Raw genomic sequence first — 27,157 nt, 5'->3', positions numbered from 1 at the left:
TACTGTGAGAATAGTATTTTTATACACATCTGTTCAGATTCAGTGAGCCTAACAATTACTAGAAAGTCAGCAATAATGCCATTAAAATATGTTCATACACTAATCATATGATTCCAAAAAAGATTATTATTTGTATAAAGAAAGCCATACACAAACAGGCAACAAGATATTAGTGTTGAGCTGTCCAAAAGGGGCAACCCCCACATGCCTGGAAACCCCCAAGCTTCAACTATATACAACTCAGTGATTTAATATGATCTAATGTCCCGTCTATGGTTCTGCATACAAAGGCCCTTTGGTACATTAAACAAAATATTTTTGAATAGGTAGCAAAGGACAACATGCAAACAAGTTTCATGCTGATTAACCCCCCCGCCTCTGCCCAATACAGTAATGGCAGCCTTCTGTCTGCCAACAATTAAAGAAAATTGTTCTGTTTTTTTTTTAACTTTTCTAAATGTAGTCTTCAATGGGTGGACAGAAGCTGAAGTGTTACTGCCTCTTAAACAGTTCTATCTGTAACATATATGCAACCCAATATATAGACGTACGCAGATACATCAGCCATGTGTGCTTATGGCAAAAAAAACAAGCAATGAGTACAATTTGAAGAACAATTGTTTTAAATATCTCACAAACACCCGTCTCACATTAGCAGAAGTGGTGCTGTTTCCCAAACTTGCTATATTCTATAATTACGTGCCACACACTGATTGTAACAGCTTGTATTGAGAAACGGTAACTAATAGCATCTTTACAGAACGTGCAAGAGAATGCAATGTAAGCCATTTGCAGCAGTAAATCACTTGCACTAGATACAAATTTGTCTTAATAGTAAATATGGGGTGGCCTAACAAACCAAATTAGAAGATGAACAAAACCTCAGGAAGAATTACAAAGTAAAACAACAATTCACATGGTATTTAGTTTGCAAGACACTGAACTTTTAGACCATTAAACAAAAAAAGAAAAAAATACTAAAAGAAATGGCTGACTTCCCTAATTTTGAAAAAAGGTTAAAATCAGTCATTATAAACTCTGAAGGGAGCATTGCGATTCTTAAAAACAATGCATAATACAGTAAACAGCCTGTACTGGAGAAGAGCTCCGTTCTTTTCTGAAGTCTTTAAATCGGCAGACAAAAGGTATAGTGACTGAATAGAGTGCACACATACAATAGACACATATATATATGCATTATGTCACTAAGATGGCTGTGTTCTAACACAGGGTTTGTGGTCGAGAGAGTCTGCAGGAGAGTCGTGGTTCACTATTTATTATAAACAGTAAACATTGGCAGGTTCCTTCAGCTAGAAAGGCTGAACTGGCCCTGAATAATGTAGCGGGTGGGAAGACTCAGAAAAAAAATCTACACATCATACAGGGTCATCCAAGCTCTCCCTGCAGCAGAAGCTCACTGAGGTTTGACCATCATATTGTATAGAGAACTCAACCACAAACTCCTCTTCCAACCTCCTCGGCCAACTCTCCATTGAGTGAATAGACCCTAAAGACAGTTACGGTGTGACCTGGGCTCATTTAACCGTTGTTTGACATCCTGGTGGTGATTGAGCACAATTTAACAATAAAGATTAATCACAGTTATCATAAAAAGCTATGGCTTGTAACTTATACCTACAATCCCCTATACCCATACTGCAATGTAACTTAACACATACTGTATGTTTACATACAATATAATGACAGATCCACTTTATTCCTAAAGTTGTGTACAATCATGAAAATGCAGTAAGTAGAGAGGGTCTATCAGTAACTTATCAAAACGAAGGAACAAAAACATAATATAACAAAAAGTATCCTCTGTTCGGGATGTGCACTGAACAAGCCTCTTGACGATAATTTTTGGAGCAGATATGTATACTGTTGGCGCAGAAGCATGTGCAAGTGTAACACCAGGAAGCACGTCGTAGGTAGTAGATATCCATTTGGTCAGAGAACTTTGGCACTGCCGGCATGTGTGGGGTGCAGGATGGGTTTCTGATGGTAGCCGCTGTACAGATAAACCTGGAGTAGTATAGTTATGTCTACTACTACCTGCAGCAGGCCACAGATGGTGAACTGGATAGGAGCTTGGTTCAGAACAAAGTAAACAGTCTTGAATGTATCTCCACTCGTCCACATCAACACCATTTTGATGCTGGGGAAAAGAGAAAAACAAAAGAGAAACCATATAAACATACACTGTAAGTCAACCTTTTCTGGAAATATGGAATTACATTTCACCTTGCACATTGTTATATTCTAAGTGCATGGTAATGTACATGGAATCCAAAAAAGAGCCAGCATTCCTCAATGCATGAACAAAACTGAAACAATATGAACTTTCCATAAATACATATTAAAAAGAACGTCTGCAATCCTAACATTTTCATTTGCACATAGGTATGCATCAAGAGTGTAATTCCTTTCAAAGGCCAAAAATTGTTTTTTTTAATTTTGTTTACTAATTAAATATCAGTAGATGGGTCCTAATTATAAGCCGTTTCTTTTAAGCGATCCGACACAGGGGCCTCCTGTCAATCCAATGTGACCTACGTAAGAATGTATTACATATAGATTAAGATATTGTAACTCATTTCTAAGGAATTAAATACTGCTGTAAGTTTCTATTTATTTATTTTCAAATTAATTTGAGTGAATTGGGGAAGTTCTATTGTCTAATAATATAACCAATATGGCCAGATAAATGCCATTTCCATGTGTATGTAGCTTACAGTTACGGTGTATTATTAAGTAAATAAGGTGGGGGGGGCAATAAAAGCTAGACAACCCAATAAAGAGAATGTACATTAAAACACAAACAGTCAATGTATAGAAGGTGTCAGAAATCGCATCATATTTGCGATGCTTTATAATTTCTACTAATTAGCTGAAGGTAGAGCAGATGGAAAAAGACCAAGGCCACAGCCAGAAAACACTACTCTCAGCCAAGCTGACACAAACTTGAAGCACCCAAGACTACTCAGCCACACCAACATACACTCACACACCACTCTCAGTATTCTGAACCAAACGACCTGCACTCAAACACATATCTCATGCATCACATTAAGTCTCACACGCCACTCTTTGCTACACTCATACAAACATACCACACTCAACCATACACAGTACTCTCAATCAAATGAGACATACTGCACAGATCAGACAGAACTCTTAGTCACATAGACATACATTAAAAACACACATACCACTCTCATTCAAACAAACTGTGTCAATAGCACACTCAAAACACATCTATTAGACATCATTTGACCAACTTGCTTGCACATGGCTCTACCTATTCAGAAGCAGCATCCATGCACTGAGAGCACGTCCATGTGATATTCCCTGAACACAGGCTTCTGAGATACCGATAGCAAAGGGATCTGACACAGCTGCTCACTCTCCTTTCGCTAAAATGAGTTGTAAATGTAGCCGAACCTGACATCGTACACACAGAGCACTTAACATTACCCTGCAGGCAGGATTAAAAATAATTGCATGATTCTCACAATTAAGACCCTGAAATCTAAGGTGAATTGAAGGTCTAAAAATAAGCTGGGGTCTGGTACACGAGTGCCCAAAGCACAGAGATGAAACTCAAAGATTGGACAAGGAGAGACTGGTAGTTCAGAAACAAATATACTAAAGTATAGCATTGTCACAAGATGTTCAAACTGCATCAATAACAATAAAAGGTGCAAAGTAGCTCAAAAGGATATGTGCACAACTAAATAGGTGTTCACGTAGGATGCATATTTTCATATAACGTGATGGCAGATAAGAACCATTTGGCCCATTTAGTCTGCCATTTTTCCTAATGTAAATACATCAGCAAAAGATGTGAGAGCACTTGCCTGTTGGCCAGCATATGGGTGCTATCAGGTAAGGCTAGTTTCTTTTTCTTTTTAGCTTTTTTATTAAGCCATTGTTAAAAAGCAGCTAAGTTGTGGGTCCATTAAATAATTGTTTGATTTCTCCTTAACAGACTGGAGATAAAAATTAGCGTTCCACGGCTAACATAAAACCAATCACATCTGCGATTACTTCAAAATACACAACCATTCTGTGCCTCTTGTCCTATATCAGGAACACGTTGATTGCTTGGGCAATACATTTCTTTGACAGCAGGAAAACTCTGGCATTGTTTAGAAAATCTTCATGTGATTGCTATTTTTTTTTGTCTAGTAGGGCAATTTGTTCATGCTGACAAGAGAAACGATGTTCAATGTCCTGCTGGTGCCCTTTAATACAGCACAATTTTATGTCTCACAACATCAATCATAAAAGATATTTAAAAAGTACTCTACAAGATCCATAAAGGAGATATAGTATAGCAATACAGCTAAGGGTAAAAAGGACAGCATGGAGAAGATTGACCAGATGCCACCTGTGAGCATTCAGCCCAGGGATAACTAGGATGTTGTAGCAGATTCCAAAGTATGAAAGAGATGAATCATATAGTAAATAGTTTCAAAGAAAGGGTGACAGTTTAGAAATGCAACTTTATAGAGTATAGTGGCATAATTACCCCGTTTTCTCATTTACAAGCAATATGACTCAAGTCAATAGTCCGGACAAGAAAATGGAAAAGAGGAAACAAGAGAAGACCAACAATATTTTTACACACACACACACCACCAATGTTTCTGAAAAAGGCAATAATCTATCCTTCAACATGGCCTTTTCAGATTTCTGTAGCGTTAAGTATTATGATTTAGATTTACTGAACTCATCTCAACATATATTATGAAAGAGCAATACTGGGGAGCTTCTCCTGTAAGAAGCACTCAGTGTCCCTTGTATAATGCATGCTTACATATATAAAAACTGTGTCTTATGATTTAGTATGTAATAATTCTGTTTCTTTATTTTATTCAATGTAATAAAGCCTTCTGTTTGTTATTCTGGTTGTGATATAGAGTGCTAGCAAATGAAAACAGAAGTAGAACGTCAGTTCTTTTTATTTATAACGCCTCTGAATGTTATCCAGCATGCAGGGAAAGGGACACATACTTTGCATATATATATATATATATATATATATATATATATATATATATATACACACACACACACACACATTGTATTGGCCTTCTGGAAATATGTTTTGGGCGCAGGATATGGACATCCAAAAGTTTTCTAAGTAAAGTTTTAAATATGATGTAGTGCTGTCACAGTTATCTCTCCAAACTCACACAGAGGTCTGCAAAGTAATAATTTTAATCGGTGAACTACAAATTATACAAAATAAAAGCAAATAGAATATATTCAAAATAGTCCAGCGTTTTCTTACAGCTTTCCATATTTGAGACTACGAGGCCATTACAAAACCAAAGAAAAGTTATATGTTGGTTTGTAAAATTAGATTTCACACAACTAGAAAACTTTTTTGCTATAGTTTCTTTTAAGTCACAAGAAGCAATAATTTAAAAGAAAATCTTGAACTGCATGAATATATTGATATATTTTATTTACTCAGCTTTCAGAGTCTTCCTTTGGGAATCGTTACGCACATTATTTACAAGGTGGTTCGCTTTTTCTTTTATCTGTGTATCACCACTGATCAGGCAACATATTTTATCAGACTTCCTGAGCACACTGTCAAAAATCTGATGCCAAGTGGCGTGCTCCTCTCATTTCATCAAAACAGCTCATTGCCATCCGATCAAATATTCTTCCACATGCTCGATAACAGAACACAAACATAACTTCTTAGAAATCTATACGGCTTTTCGGATATCCCCTATTCTTGTTTTTCTTTGTTGGAAACCAGCTGGGCGTCATTGATTTTCATCTTGAAGCCTCTACCAAACTTCATCAACCAAAAAAACTGAAAAAGTAAGTTTTAGAGGTCACCCTTATGTAACGTTTCCTTTCCATGTATGCTTGGGTAACCAGAAGGCTCTTTCAACCAGGCATACTTACAGAAAATGCATCATGCAGGGAATCAAAGATTTAAATACTTTATCCCATACATGCTGTAGAAGTTTCTATGGGATCATTTGATTAGCCTGTTATAAAGCAAATACTGTCAGGCCCCACCAGGGACAGAACAGTCTTAATTCACAGTCCCAAGACTGATCTTGCCCATGCACATGGACTCCCATCTGACCCGGCACCCATGCCCATTGCAGAAGTTACATAAACTCAAATGTGTTTGGGAATCAACTTTACCCCTCCAGAGGGAGGAGCTCACTGTGACCCCTCACTAGCAAGTATTAACTTAATGGGTTTTATTTGCTTCAAAGCGCCATGGGTTTCTTTTCAAACACAATTGGTAGTTCCTCCAGCTAAGCTAGCCCGTTATAAGGCATAACTTTAAAGGATATGGAGAATCTTACCAATTGAACTATACATTATACAGGCTAGCCAAGCTCATCTTGCAGGAGAAGCTCACTGGGGCTGGTCCTTCATAATGTATAGTGAAATAAGGAGCTGAAACACAACTCGCCTGCAAAATTTCCTGTCAACTCTCCCTTTAGTGAATAAAGAATGAAGTGTAAAGTAAGAGCGTTGAAACTACAACCGCCCGGCAAACTCTCCATTTATTGATTAAACCCCAACTTGTGAAGACTTCTCCATATCTAAACTTCCCTAACCAGAATTGTATCCGATTTATCATCTGGCCATATGGCTACGTATATTTTAGGTAGAGAACAGGGGTCATGGTGTTCACAATGTGGTTTGCTGCGACACCTATCTACCAGCTATTTTTACTTTTTGGATTACCTTATTCTGTAGATTAGAAATATAACAGCAGAATTTGTGATTTCCTTTTCTTCAGAAACAGGGTGAAGGCTGAGAGATTTTATATCTTGTTTTATATACATATTTTTTTTTTATACTTCTGCAATTAACTTAAGATTCTGCAATTCAATTCCATAGAGAGGAATTATATTGCGCTTCCTTTTGTCCATAAATCATTTCCGTGATCAACGTTGCCATTTGTCTTTGTAGTATTTGTCATTTGTAAATATCTCTGCACGGAGAACAAAAGCGTAATTCATATCCCGATGGCTATATTAGGACACTTAGAGGGAAAGGATTATATAATAATCTTTTCTCTTGTTCTTTTTTGCAAAACCAGTATTAGCCCTGGCACAGAGCACTCTGTATTGGCTTGGTCACTTTTCTGTTTGATTTAAAAAAAAGAAGTCTAATAATAGCTACACCACTTATAAAATAGGCACATAGCATAGGCACGGAGTATTTAATAAAAATGAAAAAAAAACAAAAAAAAACACAACATGATTCAACCCAACATGTTATGCTTCTACAGACTAAATAAACCCATGTTGTTGCATTAATAGATTTTTTTTATCCGCTTTACATTCTCTCTCTCCTATGCTGATTGATTCAGGCAAGCTTTGTAAGCAAAAAGAAGATAACCGTAAAACAGGAAATTGATTAAATAACGCAGGCCCTGCCACCGACCTCAAGAATTAAAGAATTTAGTTAAGTAACACAGAATGTATCAAATATATGTCAGTCAATGGCCTTTATTCTGAGATCATCATATTAACATATGGAATATAAATGACACTGAATGAAAATGCAATGCCAATGTGTAAAGAGTGATATTGAAAGTGGCCTTATAACCATACCAACCAATGGAATGACCAATTATATTTTATTATTTGCAATAAGACAAATCTTTGCACTAGAACAGAAACTGTTTTTTTTTTTTTTAAATCATTTTTTTTTTTGCCTGGAATGATGAAATTATCTATTCACACTTCTTAATGAAATCTGACTCAAAATATTTCTCGGCAAAGTTTTTTTTGTGTTCCAATATCCTACTTCCAAAGTTTGTGTCAGTGCACTTTTCATCTCAACAAAAACTTCTTTGTCTACTGTGCATATTTTAAAATATGTCAAGTTTATTTCTGTTTAAGAGGACAATTCCATTATCCAAGTGGCTATTGTGGGTTCTCTGGCTTCCCTTGAGCAGAATTTTCCAAGCCAATTTACAAAACATGCTGCTTGGAAGGATTTGTTACCCTACTTTAGACACGGAAAATGTATTGTGAAACATTCTCGGCATGATAAAAATGCATTGAATGGAGCAGAGCACAGGGTTCATTCGAAATGTAGGATTTCTTTATTTCTAGACATAATGGTTCTTAAGTGCTTTAGTCACCATATTACATTGCAGTGGTTGGAACCAGATAGCCAAAAGAAGGAAAAATACAAGAGGATTTTGTGCTGAAAGATCTAATCACATGTTAATATAGATATTTGAAGCTCAATAATCAAGTTTCTTCTTTGAAAATATATACGATTTATCTGTTGTAGTGTTTTTTTTTTGTTTTAATAAATCCTTTACATTGATTCTATGGAAAACTGTATAAATTAAGGTTAAGCATGGCTAATCCCTTTAAAGAATATGCCTGCATTTAGGTTAAAGTATGTAGATTATCTAGAGTTGTCAAAATATATATGACCACTAAGGACATTCTGCTATTCTTGTAAGCACACAAATAAAACAAGTACCGTATGCGACAGTTACTATAACCGGCATCCAGAAAAATAAATGACATAATTGTATATGCAGAATGTGTGTATAAATACACATACACACATCAATATATATGATTTTATAGAAATATAAAAAGCACCTACTCTCATACTGCCTTTAAAAATCATTCCTCAGGTTCAGAGGTGGGGCAGCACCTCGCACTCTCATCTTCTCTTACCCAATTCTACAAACAATCCCATTGCAATACAGGAGATATGTAGGCAGATACCAATGTTTCTCCTGTCAGTGGAAGAAGGCCTTTTGGACCATCTGCCTTTTCTCCTATTAATAGTAATTGGATATGGAAATGTCGTTCTGCTTTACCATTACATTAAATTCTATCCACAAAGCACCAGTAGATTCCAATAGGAAGTTCTGGTATAGTTGGAAAAAGCGGCTCTGCCCTTTAAATCATGCAATCTATTAGGAGGTTGAGGTGGGATGAGACAGAAAGTGAAGCATTGCTTGGGTAAGGATGATTTGATTTAACGAATGTCATGTGGAGATTCAGTGAACTCTTGAAGGTGAACATAAAGCAGGTTGTATGTATGAGGAGGACAGACTGTATACTTCTCCAAATAGGTGAACAGCAATGGGTAAAATCCTGGAGACAGGAGTGGGAAGAAATGATTATGGCTTAGAAGAGACACAACCCTTACAAAAAATTACTGCAGTTTTTCTGAAGTAATACTGCAGTTTTTTGGACATAAAAAAAACTGCAATACTGCACTTTTACTGCAGTATTACCGCACATTTACTGCATTTGTACTTCACTGTACTGCAGTTTTACTGCACATTTACGGCACTTTTTTTTATATTGCAAACCTGCAGTTGTAATTCAATGTACTGCAGCTTTATTGCATTTGTACTTCCGTACAAAAATAACTGCAGTAAAACTGCAGTACAGTGAAGTACAAATGCAGTAAAACTGCAGTGAATGTGCGGTAATACTGCAGTAAAAGTGCAGTATTGCAGTTTTTTCATGTCCAAAAAACTGCAGTATTACTTCAGAAAAACAGCAGTAATTTTTTCATAAGGGAAGTGTTGGGTTGTTTGAAGAGGATGGCTAAAGGAAAAGTATTTGGAGACAAGAGCAGAGATATAGGGAAGATATATTCTGGTGGATACAGTGCCAGTGGAGCGACTGACAGTAGGGGGAAAACGATTGAGTAAGAAAAGTATAAGAATATACTAGGGAGGTGGGACAGAGGAAGGCCAGTCACCATGGAGTTGCAATAATTCAGATGGGATATTACAAATTAACGAATTCGTGTTTTAGTATTCTTTTGTGTGAGGAACAGGCATATTTGAGAGATATTTTGCAGCAGGACCTCTCGAGATCTAAACAGTAGCGCTATATGATGGGCATATTTTTGGCGTTTAAAATATGACCCGTATTTAACAAAGCTTCCATAGATGGCTATATTGCATTAAAAAAGAAGAAATTGTACTGCTATAGTATTCCCTCATCCGTCTACAAAACGAGATAGTGTTCTAAGCATTGACACTTACCAACTAACCTTCATGTTTTAGAGAACTATGCAATTTTAATTCAGATTAAAAAGTCTAAATCTAATTTTATAGTGTAGATTTCAGATTTTTCAGTGTAGAAAATCTTATTTACCCGTTAAGAACTAATCCAAAACGCAACATGAATGTGCGTGAATGTGCATATCACTATATTAACCTTGTAGTCCACTTTATGCTTTATTGGATTACATAATTTATAATCCGTTCAATAACGTGGGAGAAAATATACTGCATTGTGTACAATAATTGTATCCGAAATAAAATCATTAATTCATCCTAAAACTGAGGAGTTATTCAGTTTTATACCTTCTATCATTGTGATATTTATGTGTTAAGCTACAGTCAGGCATGTATAGCAGTTCAGCCACGGTGGGAGAAGAGTAATATATGGAAACCAAATAAATATAGGTGAGCTAAGCATATTGGAATATATCCAATATCATCATCAGGACCGGAATAGAGGAGGAAAGAAAGTCCTTTCAATGCTTTAACAAAGCGAAATAGCAATTAGCCTAGACTTTAATATGGCGTGATCGCTCTGATAAATCCTATAAAACTGTCCTCAGGTTAGGTAGGCGGCAAACCTTATAACATAATTAAAAAAAACATTATTTTAAACTAATGGCACCAAAAGTTACCTTAATGCTGCGGTTATAAAGAGCAATTGTTCCCTGTTAGGAAGATGAGTGTAAAATAGGCAAAAGGAATCTGTTAAATAATGCATTGTGAAGGATGTTGTTCGATACTACAGAATGCTTCTTAAAGAAAAATGACACCTTAACTGTTTTCTCAGTGGGAAACCATATTTCGATATAATCAGCATGATTTGTTTGCGCTCTATAAAAAAACAAAAGTGATAGGTGGTCTTCACCAGGGTGATTAATATGTTCATTTTTCTTTGTTTTTGAAAAATATTACTTTTTATGTATTTATATGACTGATCACATACACACGCAGAACAAGGGGGGAGCAAGTCCAGATACAGGCTTCCGTCTTGGAAGTTCTGTCTTGATCACCCTCAATCTCTGCAAGATCAGATAAATGTTATAAAGTATATATTGTTTCAATGTTATATATTTCAATGTTATTGTAAAAGAATATGCTGTCACTCTATAAATAAAATACAATAATTATCACAACTCCAGGAGCAGTATCATAGATTATGTGTAGACTATAGTTTGCTCCTCATCCCACCTAGTTTAATCCTTGTACAGTCAAGAGTGGTGATATACACACACACACACACACACACTGCTCTTGACCAGAATACAATAGGAAAATGTATAGGAAATGTTTGTCACAGTATAAAAACTAAAAGCTTAGATGTAATGTAAGGACATTTTCTTGCACTGATAGGATGATAGATGCTGTTTTTTGCTGTTTTGGGGGGGGGGGATTATTTCATGCGACTATACGGAATAATTGAAAATTCAGGACTCAATATTTAAAGCGGAAGTACTTCTATAAATTTCTACTTGTCACTTTCACTGGAATTTACAGTTTTTGGTTTGTGCGACACTAGACCCTGGTTGCTATTGTACACAATTGTTTTTAGTGTATAGAATGGTTATTTGGTTAAAAAAAAAAAAAGTGATCCCCTTTAAGCCTCCCTGAAAATGCTTTCTTTCTTCCATCCAAATGCTTTTCCTCAACATCCAATCCTTCTACCGCTGGGATAATAAGTCGGTTTTAGGCACTTAGATTTTTACATTAAATATGATTTAAGGGCCAAAAACGGAATAGACAAAAGGGGCAGAACATTTCATTATGCTACAATCTCCTACAGACCAGCATTGCTGGTTAATCAATATTAATACAGCGAATGATTTGACAGCTACCATAAGTCATAACCTGCAAGTCACAAACCATTATTTACAGGAAGGATAATGCATAAGTAGTCATGGCTCCTCTGAAAAAAAAGCACAAGAAAAGATTTTATATATTATATATATATATCTATATATACACACACACACACACACACACACACACACACGGAACTAAAGTTGGTGAAAAGGCAATCCCTAATATTAGCAGTATAGTGGTCCTTTCTGCATACTGTAGAGATGTGGAGGGTAACAATTACAATAAAAGCTTTTTTGAGAGAGCATTTCATATGTACATAGAGAGAGTAAACCTATTTACTAGCACTATTTGCTGGCGTAGTCCCAATATATCACAAGTAGCCATCTTGAATTAAATACATTACTGCATAGGTGGTTTGAATGCTGTTATTCCAAGTGAATTTTAAACTTTAACTTGTTTTGTCTTGTGTTGTGTTTTAACAAAAAAAAATAAAAAAAACTTAAAATATGCCACTTTATATGCCAGAAACACAATGTTCGAAATATGATTTTAAAAAAACTGGCTATAAAAAGCGACAGCCAGTAAGTAAAGGTTATTAACAAAATTATCTAATTATAAGTTATTTAAATTGTCAGAAGATGATCATCAGGCACCGACTTTGTACAGTATGTATTTTCGTGACAGCATCTTTTTTTTTTTCCCTTTCTCTTAAAGGCATGGGTGAACTTGTTCAAGGTGAGGCAAAAAAAAGCTGTTTGAATAAAAATATGCTAATCGCTATTAATTACAATTGTCCTTCACTACTCTGCCTACCAGCTAATTAATGTTTTCAGAGAAAACACAGGTGACTTTAAAGAGTGAAGGTCGCACTAAGGATTAACTTTCCCCGCAGAGTGCGTCTCTTTTGTGTTTGTCCTACCTCCTATTCAAATCAGAGTTGTAATTAAAACAAAAATAAGATAAGAAGCTCTGTGGACTTTTAACTAAGCATTAGTTCACATTCGCTTCACTTTGAACATGACTTTGTAAGTCCTCGCAGTTATTTCAGAGATATGACACCAGAGTCAATCCTTTAAACCGTTTGCTATAGGGTAAACTATTCTGAAAGACTCTCCTACATCCTCCATATTCTACATATTCTAATTATTACAAGCTTGGTGGCAACTGTTGATTTGATGTCCTGTGTATTCTAACTTTAAGCTATCACTAAAAACCCACCTATTCAGAAGCGGATAAAAAAAAAACATCTGTTCTACCCACCTTCAAGATCTCAATGCCCCTCTCCTTCCAACTCATTTGCCTTCAACCTTCTACTAGATTCTAACCTCACAAGTGACTTAACTGTTCTCGAAAACACAGGAACTGAGGTGCATAATAATAGCAGCAGTAAACATTTTAGATATGTAGCTGTAGCAGAAAGCAGTTTGTTCGCCGTAGGGTTGGAGAGTGGTCCAAGAATGAGTGTTCGAAGGCAACAGTGCAGCATGGTAGAGGTTCCTTGCAAGTTTGGGGCTGCATTTCTGCAAATGGAGGTGGGGACTCAGAATAAATGGTTCCCCCAATCCTGAGAAATACAGGCAAACACTTATCCATCATGTAATAACATCAGTGAGACATTAAGAACTATCTTCAGCGCAGGGGCGTAACTAGAAACCTCAGGGCCCCGGTGCGAGAATCTGTTAAGCCCCCCACCCCCATCTATCCCTTTCTCACTATCTCCCCTCTCCCTCCCTACCCCCTTCTCACAATCTCCCCTCTCCCTCCCTACCCCCCTTCTCACAATCTACCCTCTCCCTCCCTACCCCCCCTTTCTCACGATCTACCCTCCCTACCCCCCCTTTCTCACGATCTACCCTCTCCCTCCCTACCCCTCTTCTCACGATCTACCCTCTCCTTCCCTCCCCCCCTTCTCACGATCTACCCTCTCCCTCCCTACCCCCCTTCTCACGATCTACCCTCTCCCTCCCTACCCCCCTTTCTCACGATCTACCCTCTCCCTCCCTACCCCCCCTTCTCACGATCTACCCTCTCCCTCCCTACCCCCCCCTTTGTAGGTCACTTACCGTCAACTCCTGTGTTGGGAGCGTGAGGCGTTTGTCTCGGGTGCCGGCGCTTCACTGCTGAGCGCCGACACCCGAGACAAACGCCTCACGCTCCCAACACTGCACTCCGGGCATCGCTGAGGCAGGCGGCGGCAGCAGCGGCGGGGAGCAGGGGCATCCTGGATTTCTGTCAGTCAAGGGGGCCCAAGAGTTGCCGAGCGGTCGTTTTCAGCAACCGCTCAGCTTGAAGCGCCGGCACCCGAGACAAACGCCTCACGCTCCCAACACTGCACTCCGGGCAGCACTGAGGCAGGCGGCGACGGCGGTGACGGCGGCAGCGGCAGCAGAGGCGGGGAGCAGAGGCATCCTGGATTTCTGTCAGTCAAGGGGACCCAAGAGTTGCCGAGCAGTCGTTTTCAGCAACCGCTCGGCACCCCTTGGGCCCCCCTGACTGGCAGAACTCCAGGGCCCCGTCGCAGTCGCGACCCCTGCGACCCCGGTAGTTCCGCCACTGCTTCAGCGTAAATAATAAGAACAAGGAGTCCTGGAAGTGATGGTATGGCCCCACAGAACCCTGATCTCAACATCATCAAGTATGTCAGTGAGTGTATGAAGAGAGAGAAGCAACTGAGGCAGCCTAAATCCGCAGAACTGTAGTTAGTCCTCCGAGATGTTTGGAACAGCCTACCTGCCGACTTCCTTAAAAAACTGTGTGCAAGTGTACCTAGAAGAATTGATGGTGTTTTGAAGGCAAAAGGGCAGTCACATCAAATATTAATTTGATTCATATTTTTCTTCACTTGCTACTTTTGTTAAAGTGCAAACTATTGACATCTACTTTTGTATTTATTTTTATTTACTGGGGAGTGGGGGTTGCAGATGCATGCGCATTTGTCACATCATAATGTCTCACGCCTGAATGTAATCAGTGACTTCATGCTATGTTGCTGACTGTATTTGATTGGTTTAGGTAGTCTTTATAAGAACAGGGTGAGGAGAAGGGAGATAAATAAATGATGCTTTTGGACACATTTTGTGTAATGTGTTGGCACTTAATAAATGGAGGAGGGAGAAAAAGAAGGCTCACCCAGAAAAAAAGCAGTATTACAAAGAGTGTTATGACTATTGGAGTGTTATGGTTTTTTTCCATCAACATCTGACATTAGCTTTTTTGTTGTTGTAATTAATGTTGGATGTTGTTTTGTCCTAAATGTGTGCGAAAGGAAAACCTATTACTGGAAAAGTCAACAGATTACATCATTTGACATAAAATGATTTATTCCTGTACAGTGTCTCTTGTTATCAGTCAGTCTTATTTCACACGGACAGAACAATGTGTTTGAGCATTACAAATGTGAAACAGCTAGGACACAAATCATAAAACAGGCTAACTAAAAAGTAGGAACAAACTTCAGAGTTAGTAATAAAGGTCTGCTAGCTATAACCGATAAGGCACCCTAGTAATGTGAACACACAAGTCTTTAATTATAGCCTGGACTTGTCGCTTCTATTACAATTCCAAACACACAAAAAAGCCTTTTTCTAGGTAGCATCACAACAGACATGTCCGCTTGGACAAAGGAGCATGTAAGAAGAAAAAATACAACCATTAGAGTAGGTAGTACAGTTAAGTAAGAGTGGGGTCTTCAATAAAAAAATAAGGATAGTAGAACATTTAGATAAAAGCATATAAAGCTAAATGGAATAAAACATTTGATGTAAGGAAACAGCCATCTGGTTCACGTAAGCATTCCACGTTTAAGTACATGAGTTGGGCTTAACTATCTAATTCCATTTATTTATATATATATTCTGCAGAGCTGTACAATAGTTTTACAAAAAAAGTGAAAAAATATAAAATGTTAACTCAAAAACACTCACCTCATTCCCTCTGTGGAGTTGTTCTGGTGATTCCTGTAAAGCTGAGGAACTCCAAGCATGGCCTCTGTGAACACGGCTAGGAATCCCAGGGTCTCTACATAGAGTACAGAGTCCAGGGAGAGATAAGTGATGTATCCAATGACACCGGTGAAAGCCAGCACACATTGGACATAGTCTGCGAATCTGCTCCAGTGCCAAAAGAAGTTCACATCAAAATCTGCAATGAAAACACCTATACATTCAGAAGGCCATACATATTAATCACGGGTGAATACAATTCACTAATATTGTATGGTATCTTTATTAATGTTGAGCATTCGCTTAGTCCACCGAATAGTATGATACATCCAATCACAACTAGCGAGCACCATCATCCACAATAGAACAATGAAGCTCGTAAATGGTAGATTAACCAAAGCATTCCGCTCAAAAGTTCCAGAAAGTTTCAAGCATTCATCAAACTTAAAGCTGTTCAACTTACTTTCTCCAGTTTCACACTTGTACATCTAAAGGCAGAAGTGGAAACTTATGTACTGCTCAATACCCAAACCTTTCCAGAAATAATTAAATAATAGTGAATTAACACTATACATTATACAGGGTCAGCCAAGCTCTTCTTGGAGAAGAAGGTCACCTTCATAATGTATAGTGAAGGTATGGAGTGGGAACCAAAAACTCTCCTACCAACTCTCCTTTTAGTCAATTATACCCCAATGTGCTATAAGCTATGCAGGTTCTACCCGACAAGACACTAGTAAGCTACTGCAGAACCTACGTCATCTTTAGTATGTCGGAGTCTACCCCTTACAGACCCTGCGGCCAGATGACTGAACCAAAGCCAGCCTGCACTTTAGCAATGGAAGGCTTGGTTTATACAACCACTTTTAATCCCTACGTTTTATTACTTCATTTAACATCAATGCCTATGTTGACAACATTGAGAGACCTTGGAGCCAGTCGTTCCGTAATGTTGTCTCTGTTATAATATAGGGCTGTAAATAGACACAGTCCTCAGTGCTACTGGCATCTGAAATACTCATATAAATGGCAAACTCTGCACTGCCTGTCCTTAAGAAACATTTAGACCACACATGAAGGTGAAAAACACTTTAAAAAAATTACAGCTGAAGAGCTGCCAGATGCACTGCGTCATAACCACAAGCTGATATATAAACCAGATATAACCACAAGAAATATATACCGGATATCTGTATCATATGCAACTTTAAGGAATATGTTAATTGCAACATCAAATCAGTTGTACGGTACAAACACTTGCAATCGGCTTGTAAACAAATTACAAATATGCTTGTGTTTGTACTGTACAACTAGTCCGATATCAGGTATTATTTTGTAACATTTGAAGTTCCCTTCTTGATTAGAAGATACAAACATTCTCCCCAGGGTGACAGGGTTTTAAAAATATTACCAGAAAGATTGGAATGTTTTTTTAATTCAACAGTATAACTGTAGCATTCTCATTATAAAAGGGTAGGATAAATAAATCTACACCATATCCCCAACATTTCAGGACACTCGTGTTGGGGTGTGTGGCTACAGACCATGCAGGACCAAAGGGTTGCCACCTGCCCACCAAAGTCAGAGATCCACCTGGGGCACTCAGCTCTCGTGCATCTCCAGGACGCCAAGTGGGAGATACAATGATGCCGATTCAGTTCTGCAATAGCAAAGATCTCTTATTTTACAGCTCCCTGGGTCAGTCAGAGGATTTCCTTAACTGGCCTATGGTCCCCACTGCCTGTCAAGGAGAGACAGTAGGGCAGCAACGGGTTAGCAGAACAGTGCCCAACAAGTCATGGCTGTCCTACAAAAACTAAGACACTTAGGAGGTAAGCAAGCTTAGCACACAAAGACAAAGGATGATTATGTCATCTATATATCTGCAATCAATTGGGTCAGCACTATGCATTACATTTTAATTCTAAACTTGATTTATGCAGGATGGCTTGAACAGAATGTCCCCATATATCACTAATTTATTTGTATAGACAATTAATAATTGTGATCACAAGACACAGAAGTCATCCTCCATTAAATTAAAAAATAAAATTAAAAGAGGGTAACGAAGTATGCATTAAAAATCTTCACCTGGTTTTCCTCGAGAAAACTCAATGGAAAAAGGCAAATAATCCACTGTTGAAAAATCACGGATCCATCCTCATACACAAACTTTTAGAGCAAACCATTTGTGAGAACCACCAGTGGACCCGGAAAGGCCTGGCATTTTGGAAATATACCATCTACTGCTTGCGCTACATGCTGGTCAATCTATATGCCCCAATCAACCAAACACCAATTTCCTTGTGAACATGTTTGACATAAGTAATAACCAGTCTGCTCGTCACCTAATTATAGGTGGTGAGCTGAATAATGCGCTGGACTCTAGATGTACAACAGTCGTGGGCCAACTATGTAGATGACACCTTGAACACACTGAATAGGTCCTCCTTTTCTGGGAGATGTCAAAAGCACTAATGATCGGACAAATTTTTTAGTTTGCAGCCAAACGAAATAAAACTTGGTGGAACAAATGTAGTGACCTAAATAGGGGGGTGAAAGCGGATGCCTTCTGTACTTAAAGATCTCCTGAAATCACTCCTAATGGAGAAAGCCCAGACTAGACTATACGATAATAATAGGAATGAGTTCTTTTCATGGGGCAAGAAGCTGGGGAGGCCCCTAGCTAGACTTCCTAAACCTAACACACCCCTTCACGGGATAACACTTATATTCACAGATAGAGGATGGAGGCTGACAGCCACAGAAAACATTTATCCCCAATTTAGAAATAGAAATCTCCATGTTGCTAAACTCATAAATGTCCGAGAAGACCACCTAAATGTCCTAATATCCCAGGAGGAGGTTCACAGGTTAATACCTCCACTGGACAACAACAGGGCAATGCCATGTAGGTATATATAGGGTTTTTGTTTCAATAACCCTAAAGACACACCCTGTGCACAGACAGTTTGATGAATTGAAGATTGAAGATTTTAACCTTTTAAAACACACTATTCTTATGGGCATTCATCTAAATCATCTCATCTTTTTCCACATCAACTATGTAAAAATGTTGCCAAGAATTCAAATGACTGCAGAAAATGAACAAGCAATCTTGAAGTTGTTTTCAAGGACAATTTCCAAAACAGGATACAGAAGACACGAGGGCAGATTTGTTACAAATAAATATTTATGATTAGTTGATTTTTTCCCAAATAAAGGGGGCAGTTTAATAACCCTGAGAGCCCCACTAAAGAAGAATGCATTTTAACGTACTTGAGACAGAGGGAAAAAAAAAAAAAAAAAAAAAAAAAAAAAGGTATTTACCTTAAGGAGACGCTGCCACTACAAAGCTGCAGCTTCTCTTCACCTCCATGGTCCAACAATTCTCACCACTAATTGGCGGCCAATTAGTGGCAGGAAAGCGCTCCCACTGAAATCAATAGGAGCTCTTTTTGTGCATGCATACTGGGGTCTCAACAGGCTGTAATCTGCAGTGCTTGTTGAGTCAGCACTGGAGCTGACTGGAGGTAAATACATCACATGCAAGAAGATGTGTTCAGTCTAAGACATCTGTAAGGCATTTGCAACGGGGACATTATGGTAACATGAAGGGACCGCTCAGCTCAATCTTTGCAGGCAAATTAAGATTTTCGGTTAAGTGCTGACAAAATAACTTTATGCGAATGGGATATAAGTCAACTTTTTGGTAGAGTATTCAGATATTGAGACTTATTTACTAAAGCGGGAATTGGCAGGAGAGTTTTCAAAAGTTGCGCTTTTAAGCCATTGAATATATTATGTACAGAGGACCATCCCTGGAAGGTTCCTCCTGAAAGACAGACTGTTAAGTGGAAATGACAGCTCTCCTGCTCTCTTCTCTATTGCCAACTTGCCACTTTAGTGAATAAATCTCATTGTAACACAAACGTACAAAAAGGGAAACTAGGTACTCCTATGCGTAAGTAGGTACAAACGCTGATGGCCCATTATCAAAGGTGTTCAGAGGAAGGGAGTACTACACATTACACTACACTATATGATCATATAATGGAGCATGTGCTACTTGATTTTACCGATTCTGTGTGACAAAGCTGATCAGAAGTCACTACCAAATAGGGTCGCCACACTGCCCTCTAGTGCTCCAAGAGGCATGCTGCATGAGGTTTAGGCAGTCTCACTTCATTATATATTGTAAGTCCCTCTCGGTCATATTGTTGCATAAGCTAATACCCTTAGGTGTGCGATGATCAATTAAGCAAGGCACTGGCCAACCGGGAGCTTTCCTATAACAACACCTTATTATTATCAATCTTTAGAGACAATCAATATATCTAAATGGGTTTTAACAGCCAATTCCAACATCAGTCTTCACCCAACCAAAATTAAAATACACACTATTAATACTTCAACGCATATTGGAAGAATAAGAAAAAGACGGATGAACAAATTTGTGTTGGAGTTAGGAGCCAGTTTGATTTTTTTTTTTTTTTTTTTTTTTTTAGGAGCCAGAAGATAACGTGAAACAATAATTTAGGAGCCAGATCTAAGAGCTACGTTGCTCCTGAGATTTGTTAAGCCTGCCATAAAATTACTAAATACACCTCGCTATGTTATCGACTCTACCACAGAGGCATTGATACAATGGAGCATGGTTTGGAAATTCCTAAAACTCGTGCCATGCGTTTGGACCTGTTCAACGACATATCCCAAGGATTATATCTCCCACACTGACTTAGTGAATGTAACGCAAAGACATCCAGTGCCTCCTAACTATAACCTTATCATCTAAACCCCAAGCCATAAAGATAGCCAGAAACGCCAATAATTATAGTCAGGCTAATAATATTTTGGTTTTGCTACCTAAAACACGATAAACCATGCCAACAAAAACGGCATTATAAATATAAGAAAAAGACAGGTTTCCCTGGTTATTACAATTTAAATCATAAAAACTATTGCTTGGCACCACTGAGCTTTAACTTGAGCCTGAAAGGAATAATCAAGAAGTGTTTGTATGAAGGCATACAAAGCAAAGTCCTCCTCACTGCAGCTACAAAGTGTATTTACCTCTCTGAGTAAACAGGTGTTCAGTCATAAAATGTGGCCAGCTCTTTGTTGGAGTGGAAAGATACAGAACTAGCAATTTAATGTGATGGTTTAACTATTTAAAGTAACATGTCAAAATTAAAAGGGGCCCTATAGACTATTTAAGTACATTACATGAAGCTATAGCTCCACCTTGTGGAAACAGAAGAGTAATGCACAATTACAGAACAGCACATTAGAAAGTGTTTTCACGGCTGGCATTTAGCATTGAGGGAGACTGATGCACTTGTTACTATCCTAAAAAAAACTACTGCTGTTAACTTTTAGCACAACCATATAATTCCCTTCATCGTTAGCATGATATTTTCATGAGATTAGTTTTAAACATAAAGGAAGGATCATGTTAAGAACCAAAGTGCTTGCTTATAAATCTCTCTCTGTTTAAGGATATGTACCAACTACAACTCCTGTGACACTCAACCAACCCCTTAACTCTGTGCCGAGAAGGACATCAAACATTAGCTTCATAGCAGAGGTGAGCCACAGTGAGTAGGGTCTGGACAGATAGTCCTATGATCCAAAGGAGATAGCATACAAATATATACAAAATATGCAATCATATGGTACCTGTGTAAAATACAACTTGCAAATGTCATCACGAGAAGTAACACAAAGCCTATAGTTTATTAGTGAAAGTCTTACGTTTTCTGGGCATTTGCATGCACTAATGATACCGGAACTACACATCTACAAACACAGCCGTTAATATATTTGTGGTCATTAAATTAAAGGGTAAAATCTTTAATTTAATAATATCACAAACAACTAAAACATACTGTATAAGTAGAGTGAAAGATACATTTAAAAAAGAAATCACACGAAGCAGAAAAACACATTCCCATGCAAAGTACGAGCAGCCCGTACATACCCAGAAAGCATCTCTTGGGATGAGTTTTGAGATCTTCATCCTTACTATCTGAACAACATTGAACAACAAAAGGGAAAAAAGGGAGGAGAGAAAACAGAGAGCGTTGATATAATGTTGTAAAAGACCTAAAATTACATACAATTTTCAAAATGTTATTTGTGTTTTTAATAAAAGCTCCCATAGCTAAATTAGTGAAGACTGCTGTGACATCTATGGCATTCTAAAAGATATTTGTTTAAGAGGAGTTGCTACAGGGCAGGGCTTTATGAACAATTAAACGTTATTTAAATAACTGAGTAATACATTTACCATCTGGAAAAAACTCTAAAAGAGACATCATTTAAAAATATTGTTCAAAAGTATTGGGTCACTTTTTATTTAATTTATTTTTTGAAATAAAAGCAAATTTTGTCCATTTAAATAACATGAAATTGTCCAGAAATACAGTATTGATTTTGTTAATGTCGGGAATGACTATTGTAGCTGGAAATGGCTGATTTTTAATGAAATATATTCATAGGCGTACAGAGGCCCTTTATCAGCAACCATCACTCCTGTGTTTCAACGGCATGTTGTGTTCACTAATCACAGTTTAAGATTAAAAGGATAATTCATCATAGAAAGACCTTTTGCAATTATGTTACAGCTAGAAAATCCGTTGTTTTCTATGAAAACAGCTAAGTGACCCCAAACCTTTGAACGGTAGTGTATAACAGAACAATTGAGTTATGTGCTCAATCCACCTAAAGTGCTTTTAATTAATAAATGGCACATTTATATTCAGAGATTCACAAAGATGATCCAAGTAAAAAAAAAAAAAAAACATGAAAATATATTATTTATATATATATATATATATATATATATATATATATATATATAAATAATATATTTTCATGTTTTTTTTTTTTTTTTACTTGGATCATCTTTGTGAATTCATAACAAAAACAATGCAATAGATGCCGCATAGTTTTATGGATTTTTATTTATTTATTTATTTTTTTTATTTACATGCCATAACTTTTTTTTTTTATTATTCTTGAGTGTCGAGGTCTGAAGTTTGGAGCAAATGCACTTTAGGTGTATTGAATGCACAACACATTTGCTTTCTGATATTTTTTGAGTTATTGGCTGCTTGAGACACCATAGGATCGCAGCTATTGTGATTAAAGGTGCAGTGCATGCATCCACATTAAATATTAAATGATGAAAATCTGGTTTGGATTGTGTAGAAAAGCTTGATACGCGTTTGATTCACTACCAGGAAAAGCAAAGATTAAAGGAATGAAACACAAGATGTAAAAGAGCAGAGAGATAATAACATTAAGTCTTCAGCAATATACCCCCAACCCCTTGACACATCCATGCCATAGCTACCAGAAGCCATAATTTAATCAGCACAATCCAGGGAATGTTTCAAAATTATGAGCAACATGGACAAAAATCTACACACCAGCTCTCTAAAAACTTGCATAGAAGCTGGCATATTAAGGCAGTCGTGATCTGGTGAGGCAAAATGTCAAATGGTTACGGTGTGTTTTTGAAGGAGAAGTTACCCAGACTTCACTTTTTGACATATGAACCAACACATTGCTATATAACGAGACCACCTAATGTCACTGTTAATAAGTGTTTGTTATCAGTGTGGGGGTAGTTAAAGAATACTTTAGTTTCCTGGTTAACAGACAACTTGAACCAGACACCCCTGGTCTAACACCAGAAAGTGCTGATTAATACACAACACTTTTAACTATATTTACAAAAATAAAAAACAAGAAAAATCTCTTAACCTCAAAAGTACCCAGGCTATTTCACATCCACAGGACCAGATCAATATTGGTGGGGGGGGGGTTGTCATCTTTGAACACAAATTCTTTTTTCACACTGATAAGTAGGGATTTAGTGTGAAATGATTATAAATCCTAACAAAAACTTGTTTATTTTTTTAAAATTTTGTATTTCTACGGGGTGGGGTACAATTTTTATTTTAAGATAGACACCAGGGATTAAACTATAGGGTACTCGGGATGATGCCTTGGTGACATCACTGGGGTGCCTTTAAATATGTGTCTTTAAAAAAAATCTTCATTTTTTTATGATGATGGAACATGGGGGTTGAGTTCTCCGCTACTTTGACCAATGCTGCCCATGGCGCCACCTTTAATGATGCAGGAAGGGAATGACAACTTCTGTTCAGGAAATTCAAACACTTTGTGTTTTTCAGCAACCCTGAGAGCGTTCTGTGCTGCAACTCCAAATTTAACCTAAAACATGCCACGTACGTCCTTGGTCCTTAGGTTTCCTAAAACTATTGCTTCGGTTTTTACAATCAAACTAATCGTCTTGACCTAAGGGAAGCTGGGAAGGTGACAACTCTGGAATTTTCATTAACCTTACAGTCTTTATAAAAGGTTGCCAGACCTCAGTTTGCACCAAAAGAAAGGAACGAGAAATGAATCAGAAACACTTAATACCTTTCATAGGGAGGAATAGTTATGCAAGCCACCAGAACAGAAAAATAAAATAGCTCCCCCCGCGGTATAAGCGGTATTACAGATCTGCTTTAAGACTCCTGTGAGCATATTCCTTCCCTGGTACCGCTGTGCCTTAAAATCTGACAACTGTTCAATAGAATGAAAAGTGATTGCAATTACAACATGAACTGGTAGCCATTACTCATAAGAGCATGTGTCGTGCTAAGGTTGGGAGATAAAAAAAAAAAATCATATTGTGTGGTTCTCAGGGAGCTACTTTGCTCTTCAATAATTTAAACTATTCAGTGACTGTATAGTAGAAGACATCAAGGTCAGTTCCTTGAGGATTTATATGCCTTACATCCGGTGTTATTGGTCTTTAATGATAAAAACAAAAAACAACAAATAACTGAATTCTTTCCCCTGGAAGTTAGTGTAAAAAAAAATAAAAAAAAAATTCAGTATAGCTGAAGCTCTTTCATTTTTCACAGGATTTAATCATTATTTTTTATTTTATTCTTTTAATAATTCTTTCTGGGCAAGACTATGCTTCTGTAAATGCCCACCTTTTCTGTCACACGACTACACGTTACAACCAAGTATTCCCTGATAAGATTAATGGAGCAAAATGTCATTAAATAATTATTTCTTGGCAGTGTTGTCTATTTGTCAGATCCCAGATGTCGTTTCTAATTCTCTATTTGGTTATAAAAAGGGTTATAATCCAGCAACACTATTATACTACCATTAAAATATCCCACAAACGGTGCACTTAAGTGATTTCATAGGCTCCATAGAATAGCCTATTTTCAAAATCTGACTAAAAACATAGATGATCAAAAAACAGGTCTAGAAATTCATAGAAGAGGGCCCTGCCTTTGTCAGCTACTATATCGGCACATTGCTCACCAGGTCTTATCAACCACTAATCAATATATACCATTAGTACATCGTATTTTATGGAGATCTTGATACATTCTGCAGCCAAAAAATATGCAAAAAGCACAAATGAGAAAAAGAATGCAATGGATGGTCCATCTTTTATCTTGTGTTATCTCGGTCTGTAGGTGCTGTGCCAACTGCAGGGCTGGGGAGATAAGCTACTCAGCCGAGTATTTTTCTAAGCCCATCCTAAGAACAAATATGTAAACAAAACAAAAAAAACAAAAAGTCTGCACTTCTCACCCTAATATATAAACATAATATAAATGAGAGGTTTTGGTTATATGAATTGGCCAAAGCATAATTAAGCTCACCCGCCACGTCAAGGCACACTCTCAATAGGGTGAGAACCTACTCTCACCTCCTACATAGTGGGCACACAAAGCAGTTTATACTGCTACCAAAACCTTATTAATGTGTTGGGGGAGGTGCAATTATAGTTCCTCCCAATTAACCCCTTGGACATACTCAAATAATACAAATGTGGCCTACCGAACAGATGCGAGCTGACAGTTTTTGTTTTTTGTATACATTGTACAGCCAATACGCTGTATTTGCAGCATGCTCACACCTGTTCAGTAGGCCTTATTTTACACATTTGTAATATTTGAGCCTGGGACTATCTTAGCGCACCGACATTATTATTTCCCCTGTAAGAACAAATATGTGGCAGCATGAAAATATCAAGCGTCAGACAAGTAGATCTCATCTGAATATACTATTCCTTCATGTTCAATGACGCCGAACAAAACTGAATTTGCTGCACCAATAAACCTACAACTATGTGCTGAGAAATACTACTCAACACTAAAAGTCAGTGAACTCCTGCTGAACTGGATGGGGTGTAAAGAGATTGTGTGTTTTTATCCCCCTGTTATAAAAGCACACAAGGTTACCCGGCAAGTCTCACTAGCCACACTGTTTATAATTGATAGACAGAGATATTTTCCGATCCATAATGCAGACAGCATGTATTATTCATTATTTCCTTCTGCTTTCAAAGCTCTCTGCTTTCTTTCTGCAACATTAACAATTTTTTCTGCCGAAACGTGTCATTTAATCTAGCCCTTTTCTTATACCCAGTAACATTTCTACACCCCTGCACTGCATCAATTACTAGGCGCCGAGGTAAGAACTCACTCACTACCGATGTTCCAGTCAAGTAGAGCATTTGTGAGGTTCAGGCACTTATGTTGGATGAGAAGGCCTGGCTCACAATCGCTGTTCCAATCCATCCCAAAGGCGTTCGATGGGGTTGAGGTCAGGGCTCTGTACGGGCCACTCAAATACTTCCATACAAAACGTATCCAACCCATGTCTTTATGGACCTTGCTTTGTGCAGTGGGGCACAGTCTACTGGAATAGAAAACGGCCTTCCCCAAACTGTAAAGTTGGAAGCATAGCATTGTCCAAAATGTCTTGGTATGTCCTCTTTAGCATTAATTGTGTCCATATAGTGTAGCTTTGATTTAAAAGAGTTACCAGTTAGAGAGTATTTAAATCATTGGTTTCAGATGCTCTCGGAAGTACAAAACAACCTAACAAAGATTTTATACAAGGCTATTTCTTATCACCTGCAAAAATGCGTGACACGTCATTCAAAATGTAAACAGTAAAATAGTAAAATCTTTATAGTCAATTAGAGTTTCACATACCTGTAAAGGAGCGACGTTTGGTATTCAAATCATTAGCCACACGCACCTCTGTGCATAGTTTCAACATAAGCAGCATTGTAACAATCATAATTATGCTTTGCCATAGGAGGGGGGATTCAAAATGGCGCCCAAACCTGGCAGGAAAATACAGACATATTAACAAAAAATTATAGACTAAGAAAAAAAAAACAGGTCTTAATGACTGCTTCAAGGCCCATAAGAGGAAGTTTGTATCACATCTGGAAAATTAAATGCCCCAAATATCACTATGCATTATCATGGGTAAAACCTGTAGGCTTTTCCTG

General features: G+C 37.6%; 1 protein-coding gene across 3 annotated transcripts in view; it reads right to left on the bottom strand.

Annotated features, from left to right (window-relative positions):
- Positions 1-1,685: 1,685 nt before the first annotated feature.
- Positions 1,686-27,157, bottom strand: part of SLC66A2 (solute carrier family 66 member 2) — a 29,380-nt gene continuing 3,908 nt past the window's right edge. Inside the window, exons 3-6 of one of the 3 annotated variants that reach the window (XM_053467109.1) lie at positions 26,853-26,986; positions 21,782-21,829; positions 15,784-16,000; positions 1,686-2,158 (exon numbers count right to left, since the gene is read on the bottom strand). In XM_053467109.1, the coding sequence (XP_053323084.1) occupies positions 1,951-2,158; positions 15,784-16,000; positions 21,782-21,829; positions 26,853-26,986 (607 nt within the window). In that variant the 3' untranslated portion in view covers positions 1,686-1,950. The remainder of the gene's footprint in view (positions 2,159-15,783; positions 16,001-21,781; positions 21,830-26,852; positions 26,987-27,157) is intronic. The other 2 variants (XM_053467110.1, XM_053467111.1) reach the window with 2 other exon arrangements.

This window comes from Spea bombifrons, chromosome 5, assembly GCF_027358695.1.
Source record: "Spea bombifrons isolate aSpeBom1 chromosome 5, aSpeBom1.2.pri, whole genome shotgun sequence".
Taxonomy (NCBI): Eukaryota; Metazoa; Chordata; class Amphibia; order Anura; family Pelobatidae; genus Spea; species Spea bombifrons.
The sequence above is the reverse complement of the archived record's forward strand: the minus strand, read 5'-3'. Positions and strand labels throughout refer to the sequence as shown.